This window comes from Branchiostoma floridae, chromosome 3 (genome assembly GCF_000003815.2).
Source record: "Branchiostoma floridae strain S238N-H82 chromosome 3, Bfl_VNyyK, whole genome shotgun sequence".
Classification (NCBI taxonomy): Eukaryota; Metazoa; Chordata; class Leptocardii; order Amphioxiformes; family Branchiostomatidae; genus Branchiostoma; species Branchiostoma floridae.
Genome location: NC_049981.1, coordinates 20,918,027 through 20,928,025, shown reverse-complemented (window position 1 = coordinate 20,928,025; position 9,999 = coordinate 20,918,027). Strand labels below are relative to the sequence as shown.

At 41.8% G+C, this 9,999-nt stretch overlaps 3 protein-coding genes across 5 annotated transcripts in view; all 3 read right to left on the bottom strand.

Annotated features, from left to right (window-relative positions):
• LOC118411738 (cubilin-like) overlaps nucleotides 1-755 on the bottom strand; it is a 32,542-nt gene extending 31,787 nt beyond the window's left edge. The window contains exon 1 of the mRNA XM_035814220.1: nucleotides 689-755. Coding sequence (XP_035670113.1) covers nucleotides 689-755 — 67 coding nt within the window. The remainder of the gene's footprint in view (nucleotides 1-688) is intronic.
• Nucleotides 756-3,439: 2,684 nt separating this feature from the next.
• Nucleotides 3,440-9,999, bottom strand: part of LOC118412663 (beta-1,3-galactosyltransferase 1-like) — a 7,666-nt gene continuing 1,106 nt past the window's right edge. The window contains exons 1-3 of one of the 3 annotated variants that reach the window (XM_035815659.1): nucleotides 6,978-7,103; nucleotides 5,883-6,031; nucleotides 3,440-4,832 (exon numbers count right to left, since the gene is read on the bottom strand). In XM_035815659.1, the coding sequence (XP_035671552.1) occupies nucleotides 4,024-4,832; nucleotides 5,883-6,012 (939 nt within the window). In that variant the 5' untranslated portion in view covers nucleotides 6,013-6,031; nucleotides 6,978-7,103 and the 3' untranslated portion in view covers nucleotides 3,440-4,023. Of the gene's footprint in view, nucleotides 4,833-5,882; nucleotides 6,032-6,977; nucleotides 7,104-9,999 lie in introns of those variants that run through there. The other 2 variants (XM_035815661.1, XM_035815660.1) reach the window with 2 other exon arrangements.
• On the bottom strand, nucleotides 8,041-9,993 carry LOC118412664 (beta-1,3-galactosyltransferase 1-like; the record flags this gene model as incomplete). The annotated part of the gene is made up of 2 exons (XM_035815662.1): nucleotides 8,041-9,814; nucleotides 9,954-9,993. Coding segments are annotated over 2 exons (852 nt in total), but the record flags the coding sequence as incomplete, so codon positions are not given.

Below are 9,999 nucleotides of genomic sequence, written 5' to 3'. Positions count from 1 at the left end.
CATGAATATTATTAATAAGCCTGAAAATGTAGTATTATCACGCGTGTTCATCAGTTGGGTGATAAATGATGTTTGCACAGAATCAAGACAAGGCATCCATAGTTAGGAAGCAAAGTTATGTTCGCCTAGCCTTTAGGTTTTTGTTATGAAGCTGTAGAATTAACTTTATAGCAACGGAAGTCTGTGTAATGGCGACGGTTAAGTGAAATGCTGCCAGATTACATGTAATATCTGATGAATGTCGTCACTCTACTTGATATTTGATTTTTTTCTTCATTTTTATCCTTACAACCCTACTTCAAAGAAGTTTTGTTGAATCCTTATCGAAGAAACCCATCTGCACCCAAGAGGATTGCGATACCTTACAGGTTGTTATCACTTGTACAATGGTAAAGATGGGGTGACATATCAATGGCGTGATACAGTCAGCTAGGATGAATGATGGAACTGCCAATGAAATTTGTAATTGAATATGTTAACGTTGTTCTTGTGTTTTTTGTGCGTTCAACAAGCTTCGTTTTCCCATGGCGAGTCTCATGTATTCTTGTATCCAGTCTACCGTAGATTATCCGGGCTCTGTTCGGGCAGGTATCTTTCAGCCGCCGGTATGAGTTTTACATGGTATGAGTTAAATAGTGGCGAGTTAAACTCCTGTCCCGTCAAATCCCAACCGGGTGCGGAAGACTACCACGGCGACAGAACACCTCATCTGCCCCGAAGAGGGCCTGGCCAATCCACGGTAGACTGGACGCCATGTTTAGACCCCATTCACACTAGGGAAGGTAGATAGAACTCCGGAAAGTGGATAAAACTGCGCCGCGGGGAGTCTCGATTCGTACGATTCGGCAGTGTGAATGCGCAAGTGGATAGGATTCACTTTAAGTGGATAGGATGCAACTTATCAAAGGTGAGTTTGCTCAATTAGAAGTTTTGCTGCCAGTCCGACTCCAAAAAAGTTCAAAGCACAATGTTGTTCCACCAATCCCGCTCCCAGATCGTTCTGTCTGCCGCTCTGGTGGCGTACATCTGAGCTGTACTACAGCTAGCCAAATATGCAGAAGACTTTGTCGGTGAAACCTTCTCGCGATCAAAGACCGTCGATTGCGTTCCCTTCTACGACTACAGAACATTCTCCAGAGGAACAACAGCATCAAAAGTTGGTGGATAACACTATTTTGAGCTGTAAGAAATGGCGATACCCTTTGACCTCAACCTAATGTTTCATTCGGATAAGACTGAGGGCGCACTAATCGGATTGCCGAAGACGAGTGTGAACGCAATTTTGGATCGGATAGAATATTTTTTATTCGAATAAATGTTTTATCCGAATCGCTTTGTCTGAGTATGAATGGGGTCTTGTTCTATTCTACGGAATATACGGAACGACCGTCTTTCATCACCCTCAGGGCAATTCTTACTAGTTCACAGTGCACTGCATCATAGGGGTCTCTACTGGCAGATGCGGTCCCAGATGTTAAGTATTTACGTGCCTTCGTTTACATTCAGGGATCTCCTATGCCAGTGTTTAAATACACATATATTATTTGTGCCGTTTCAGGCTCCGAGGTTACTCTCAATCAGCGTCAACAAGAACCTGCCTACCAGACGTCTTCAAGCTTTCATCTTCGTCTTTTGACGGCCAGAAAAAAAATCGATGTCTCATATACTGAGCAATAAAGTTGTTCGTATCGGCAGAATTCAGCTGTAAGGTATTTCACTGATATAGAGCCCATCCCAAGTCCACAGTAATGCCTTGGAGGTACATATAGGTTAAACAGCAGCCCGTACCCTGTCAGCCACATACAGTAATTATAAGGCCATGTTGATTGTATTATATGGATGACATCCGCGCACTCATCAATTTTCATCCAATTGAAAAGAAAAGAAAGTTTTCGACCAAACTGTAAACGTACAAAGCAACTGTACATGACGCCAATTAACAAGTGCCAGCTAAAAACATCAGCTGGATTTTGCTAGACACAGACTTTCTCACATGAGACGAGAACAACATAAAATTACTGTCAAAAGAAAGACAAAATATCATAAAATTGGATTCTTATTTCTGGGTACTTATCATTAACTTCTGAAGAGAGCATTAAGGGGGGGGGGGCACCAAGTCATGGCATACTGTCTTGCGTAGCGAAAAATCAGAAGGTACATAGTATTACACAAAACTGTCTCCCAGTGTTTACTTGTAACACGCAGCACGAATGGTTCATAAACCGTATGAATGCACTTCTTATCTAAGAATGTTCTGCAGATGAATATGTTAAGAATTCGTTCATCAAAACTTGACCACTTTCTGACTACTAGCGATGGAGCACCGTGAGTTCGAGCGTGTGACAAAGCGTGCCATGTTAGGGCACCTCCCTGAGGGTCTACCTTTATCTGAGGGAAACATATTCTCCTCGAGGCAGCGCCATGTGTCACTGTCCTGATCAATATCTAGAAGCCTAACCTCGTGTCGGTTGGAAAGTAAGACACATGGACCAAACAACGTTTGAGGAAGTGTGAAAGAACGTGAGAAGTAGTACCCATTTTAGCACCTTGTCTTTCGGTTTCGTATATGTTTCTATTTCAACTTCAAGGTGACGGTCGCCGGAAATCTGAAGCATCTCATCGATGTGTATCTAATTACGTAAGATACCAATAAATATGCACGTAGAAATTTGCAAAAATATGTATATACCTACAATTCAGAGTCACCTGCCCGTACATTTACAACTGTCTCAAGCAGCGAGAATTAAGAAGTTGAACTAGTACAATCGACAAAGGCCTTGCTGTCAGAATATACACATCGTACAAATTCATTTTCTCCATTCTCACTCTCGTCTCGTTCCGTCACTGTAATGATTGTTATGCAATGAGGAAACCATAAAAGTCACCATTGTCGGTGGTTGTTCTTCTCACTATATACGCAATGGCAACAGTTGAAACATCACTCGCGTATGTTTCAGGGTTTGAGCGAATAAGATGTAAACTTGTGGTTGTAACGTTAGTATAAGTCATTAACTTAGAACCTGAAGATACAAGGTTTGAATCGCCTACAGATTTGTTTGTTTCTTTGTTTGTTTGAACCTTCATTTATTCATGAAAGCTCAAATCGGCCCGCGGGTCGCAGGTCCCGATGTAGTGCCATTGGGAGAAGCAATTAGGACGTTAAAGATCGAGGTCTTGTGATATGGGACCGTCACACCTAGAGCACATTAACGAACCCACCATCCTCATCAAAAGTACATTAGGCCTGGGGTTCTTGCCGGTGTGACTGGATCAAATCGTACAGGTATGAAGTTTACTCTTCAGTACTCTTCATGTTACGCCACGAGGTAGTTTACAATACAAACAAACAAACAAATAAATAAATAAACAAACAAAAACACTACAATAGATGACAATAGATTAATCACAAGTTTGTCGATAAGTTATGAATTGTGAGGAAAAGCTTTTTTATTTCACACATGAAACCTTTTAGCCATACTGCTGCCTATCAGTCTAAGCCTCTAGCTTGACAAAAGCGTTTATACACTAGTTATTTGGCCTTTGCTGCGATGAACATCGTGTCATTCGACATTACACCGTGCTCATGAAGCTGTCAGTTCTCCTTTACAACGTGAGTCTTCTAAAAATTAGTCATCTCCGTTGTCTCTGACCTGAAATGTCACTACGTGCTAACCGTTAGAGCATCTTAAAACGATGTCAGCATCTTTTGTATCATGGATAATCGCTTGGGTAATTTTAACGTCTTACAATGTCCGATTTACCTACTATATTGTATTTGTATCTTTTTACTGCCTTGCGCCCTCCCGATGAATTGTCATAAGAGAAAGGGATGGCACCATAGAATAGAAAACGAGCTATTCATCTTGTGCTCAAGAAAGATAACGTTAAAGATTTGACGATTTAACCCAATTCATGACCCAGAGCAGCACTGCAGATTAGACTCTGGTAGAGTATGTTCACAAAAGCTTCAGCACATCTTCCCATGCAAGGTGTTATAAAAGCTTAAAGGCGATCTTATTCAAGCTAAGACAGGGATTCCTCGCAACTGGTGACGTCTTGCCAAGCCTTAACCATACCGTCATGAGTTTTTATCCAATGAAAGGCAATCCATTCTTTACCAGTTTCGCAAGATGGCGTTGTCTCTGAATGGTGGAAGCGAGTGTCGTGCACGGGGTCGATTGCCAGTTTTTCTAAGCAAAGTCCCAAGAACACGTCTTCGAGAAAAAGGTATTTCAGGGTCAAAGAGGTCTGGTAGATTAGGCCGGTGATGTCATTGGACATGACGTATGCGAATCCACAGGGGTATCTCGGGAAGGTCTCCCGGGGATACTCTTCCTCGCTTACGTACCAACGGTCATCGACGGCTCTAATCGGTCTCGCGTAACAACGATACCCTGTCACAAATTCCTCTGGCACCGTGAATTGCAAACGTTTTACTAAGTTGAAGATGTTCACACAGGTGTCGTCATCAGCTTTCATAACGAACTTGGCGCTGGGACAGAATTTGGAGGCCCATTTTAGACACATGACGGTCTTGAGAGTCAAGTTTTTATAGGAATCGACGAAGTCCTCTTGGATGATGTCCCTGTGGACCATGTTTTCGTCCTCCAGACTGTGTTGTATGGAGGGTTTGCCCGGTTTCCCCACCGCAAAGAGAGTTTTAATGACGGTTCCTGGCACGTTGTTCTCGTTCCCCCAAGTCTGTCGGATGGCGGACCTCTGAGCGCGGTTCTCCGGCGCCGATGTAACCAAGACCAGCAGGAATACGTCACTTCCGCTGCACTTCCGGGGGTTGTTGATGACGAGTTTGTAAGGATGTGGGTTGATAACTACTGAATTAATGAATGAATGAATTAATTAATTAATGTCAATTAACAAATGAAGGAAGGAAGGAAGGAAGGAAGGAGGGAAAGAAGGAAGGAAGGAATGCATGAGTAAATGAGTGAGTAAATGAATGAATATTGAATGAATGAGACTGAGTCGGTGAATAAGTAGACTAATGAGACACTGATTTAAAAGATGAGTGAGTGAAAGAATGAATGTGAATGATTGATCAGGAGAGATATGAATGAGTAAATGAATGAAGAAGGAAAAAGAAGTCAATTGTACAGCTGTTACACCATGTAGCAATTGAAAAAAGGAACGAATGATTCATTGACTAATTGGTTGAATTGATGACTTATGACAAATAATGAAGCTATAACCAAAGCTACTAACTCAAATAGATACAGCACACAGTGATTCTAGTTCTGCAAGTAGCCGGTTTCTTGTAAAGCCGCCTCTGTACAAGTAGCCGGCTACAACCAAAACCAATGAATAACCCAGAAAAGAATAACACATCATGAGCAAACTAACCCGACTCGTAGAGCCTGAAAATGCCGCAGCCAAATTTACGGTCAAAAAGTATCTCAATAGATATTCACATTATGCTTAAATGCCCGTGCTCAACCATTTCCAACTTTTTAGTTCATTGCCTTGGAGAGGTCTTGTTAATTTTATAGTGCTGAAACTGCCAGAGTTCCAGCACTATAAAATGCTATCAGTGCCAGGGTTGGCTGCTGACCTCCAAAAAGAACCCCACGAACAAGGCCGAAGTCCCTAGCTTCCGGGGTTCGTGCACTACGCGTGCGCAAAGTTGCTACTTCGGGGGAATACGCTATCCCGGATATATCCGGGTGTGGCACATGCACACAGGACATGTATATGTGTGTCGGATATATCCGGCAAAGGGTTTTAAAAACGATTTTTGCACTTTTTATATGTTCTCTTTTATATCATTTTTTTCATATCTGTTTTCTCTTTCTCATGTATGTTTGTATCGTACTTTTCTTTCCCGCAAACTGCCCCTGATGTCACCCCGGTGTAATGGTTTAAGTGTGTACCTTCAGTTGTTTTCCGGTGTGATTCAAAGCGTAAGAGCTGACTGACATATGACCAGTTGTTGATGAATCCTGCGATGACGCACAGGATGACGAGTGTCTTCAAAGTCCGCCTGGCCTTCACCCGCACCATGGTGATGATGGTTCTTCTACTGTTATGTAACCGTGAAGAAGAGTGTTACATAACTTGAAAGGCATTTTTGTTTCCCACCAAGTCTTTTGTCAAGGTACCTGCACACAAAATTCTACACCATAAGGCCAGGCTCGGCCCTGAGGCGTCGCCTAAAACGACATAGTTGCTTCAACATGTATCATTATTTTCCTATGTGCATGTACTGATATCGGCGGCTGTTCTAAGCTCTGATTGGCCCATGACAGAAGAAGATGGTTATGAAGAAAGTAGAAGAAGAACAGAAGAAGATATACCAGCAAAAACAATATGCCTTCCCGATCGGGAAACATAATTACATGCATAAGGTGTTCCACGGGCTGTTACGTAAGCTGTTATAAGTCCCAATTCGCGTAATATGCACTTCATTGTGTACATCACTGTCTAAGCTAACTGCATACTAGATTTTAAGAAAATACATCGTTACGTTTTTCAGTTATTTTTCTAGGAAGATTCTGACAAAAGAACAGCTGCAGTTCCAGAGCAATCTACAAGGGGCCCAAACCTACACAATTTCTTCCCTACATCACAATCTATCTGCGACCAAAGTACCAAGATCATGACATGCACACCCAGGTGAAAAGATACGAAAATTCGACGTTCTGCTGCCGTACCAAGGTTACAACCAGCAGGGGGGTAAACTTAGCCTTAAACTTCGTCTTCCCAACCTCTGTCTACTAAGTACCAAAAATAATTACAATCCATCCAGAAGGTACTTCAATTATGCTTACCACAAATATCCGGAAAATCACGCACACAAAGACGCATACACAGACACATCCAAAACAATATCTCCATTGTGCATGGAGATAATGGAATGCCAGCGAATTATCCTTCTAAAACAATCACACAACACTTCCATTCCTCACCTAACTATTGGCACAGGGAGAGCGAATATTCAGCAATTCGGCAAAACGTGAAAATCCCACCCGTGTGGCTGTGTGAGAGGGTGACTGGTGCCGCAAACTGAAGTGAGTAGAGGAATCCTGCGGTATGAAACACAGAAGTCAGCCCGGCCTACAAACTCTGCCCGGCCCTGACGCGCGCCATGCTGGTGCCGGTTGTTCCACTTTTATGTAACATGTTTTCACAAGGACTATTACGTTCAGTTCAGTTCATCCTCGTTCGAGGGGCGACACTAGTATCCCTACAAGTACCTGTCAAGCACGTGTCTCGTCCTGTGGTTATGGTTGTAGACTCAGAACCGGGAGATAATAAGTTCGAATCTTTGACAGGTTCCGATGTCATTTCCTTGGGAATGGAACTTTACAACAGGTGAAAATGAGTACCTAGCTCCGATTATACCCCTGTCACATTATCCACGATCTTCGGGCGTATCGATGGAAGATCGGGCATATCTAAAATTGACAGAGGGTTTCGCGTATTTTTTTACCTGAAAACCGTTCTTGTCACATATAAGCCTTACTTTGTACCTTGTACAATTGTTGTGAAATAAAGTGATTATTATAAGCGAGGCTCGAGCGATTGGGGCAGAATCGTCGTCCGATCGATTTTCGCCAAATGTGACAGGGATATTAGGGATGTCCCTCGGATTGTACATAACTTGTGGTCCTGTTATTGACGTTACAAAATCCACCACGCTTATCTGTAAGGTTGCTAAAACTTATTACTTTACACGAAACCTTTAGCCATAAAAATATCATTGCTGCCCGTTAAGCGATCAGTCTAACTCTTTAGTTTGACAAAACCGTTTATACGCTAGTTATTTGGCCTTTGCTGCAATGGAAATCGTGTCTTTCGGTATTACACTATGCTTATGAAGCTGTCAGTTCCCCTTTGCAAAGCGAGTCCTCCATTAACATACCACCTCTGTTGCCTCTGACCGGAAATACCACTATATACTTACCAAACTTTTTAAAATCAAAAGCAGATGTTACAATGTATGTGGGTAGGTGTCTGGAAGAAAATTGTGTTTTTTCCCCATTTTGGTATGTGACCTTGCTACTACAGCAGTTTTTTGTGGCAGATAGCTTGATGATTGATTTTTATTGATTCGAACATTCAAAATGACAGTCTAGCAGTTAACTAGTACATGTAGTTAAGTTCAACAAAGTAATACAACTCGGACTGAATCACTGACAGACATCAAAGACAAATACAGCTCTATAATATTACATATCTACAATTGGTTAAAAACTACTATTATGATACTACTTGTTGTTTAAAATTGGCGCTACATTACAATAAGAATATCAAATCTCATTTCTTATAACATCCATCAGTTCTATATACATAAATCTGTCTTTCCCTTTAGAATGTGAAAGTCTAACTATAGAATAAAATCATTCTAGTTAACGTTTCTAGTCTAATTTTCGTACCTAGCTTGTGATGTAAGGAAGAGTGATGTGTGATGTATGTTTGGGTCTCCTAGCAGCTTGCTCTAGAACTACAGGGACATTTCTGTCCAAATCTTTAAAAGAGAATAACTAGACAAAAACGATGTATTTCTATGATATCAAGTACGCAGGTAGCTTAAAAGAGATTACGTACATAATGATTGAAAAATTATGCGAATCGGCGCTTTATTTGCAATGTTTTCCATCAAGACTGACTGACTGATCGGATACATGTAACATGAAGTCTGTGGCAGTTCGAACATTAACGGATACCAATTATGCAAATGTGATTCTTGAGTTTATTGAGATTCCCTTTAGCTCAATAATCTTCCAGGACTCATACAATAGATCATATAATATACAATAAGTCTAACATTATTACAGAGGGCACTGTGTTTTTAAACATAGATAATCGCATATGTAATTTTAACGAAGAACGTCTAACAATGTCAGATGCACGTATTATATTGTATGAAGATGGCCTTAACCCCATTCCCGGCCCGGAGATTATACTCTAGTAGAATATGTTCACAAAAAATTCAGCACATCTTCCCATGCAAAGTGTCATAAAAGCTTTTAAAGGCGATCTAATTCAAGCTAAGACAGGGATGCGTCGCAACTGGTGACGTCCTGCCACGCCTTAATCATATCGTACCGAGTTTTAATCAAATGAAAAGCGATCCATTCTTTACCAGTTTCGCAAGATGGCGTTGTCTCTGAATGGTGGAAGCGAGTGTCGTGCACGGGGTCGATTGCTAGTTTTTCTAAGCAAAGTCCCAAGAAAACATCTTCAAGAAAAATGTACTTCAAGGTCAAAGAGGTCCGGTAGATTACGCCGGTGACGTCATTGGACATGACGTATGCGAATCCACAGGGGTATCTCGGGAAGGTCTCCCGGGGATACTCTTTCTCGCTTACGTACCAACGGTCATATCGAGCTCTAACTGGTCTTGTGTTGGTGAAAACATACCCTGTCACAAATTCCCCTGGCACCGTGAACTTCAAACGTTTTACTAAGTTAAAGATGTTCACAAATGTGTCGTCATCAGCTTTCATAACGAACTTGGCGTTGGGACAGAATTGGGAGGCCCATTTTAGACACATGACGGTCTTGAGAGTCAAGTTTTTATAGGAATCGACGAAGTCCTCTTGGATGATGTCCCTGTGGACCATGTTTTCGTCCTCCAGACTGTGTTGTATGGAGGGTTTTCCCGGTTTTCCCACCGCAAAGAGAGTTTTAATGACGGTTCCTGGCACGTTGTTCTCGTTCCCCCACGTCTGTCGGATGGCGGACCTCTGAGCGCGGTTCTCCGGCGCCGATGTAACCAAGACCAGCAGGAATACGTCACTTCCGCTGCACTTCCGGGGGTTGTTGATGACGAGTTTGTAAGGATGTGGGTTGATGACTACTGAATAAATGAATGAAGGAATGTCAATGAAAGAATGAGTGAATACATGAGAGAATGAGTGAAAATGAATGAATGAATGCATGATCGTACATGAATGAATGAGAAATGAATGAATGAATGAATGCATGACTGGGTTTACCTTCTGTTGTATATGTATTCCGATGTGATTCAAAACGTAAAAGTTG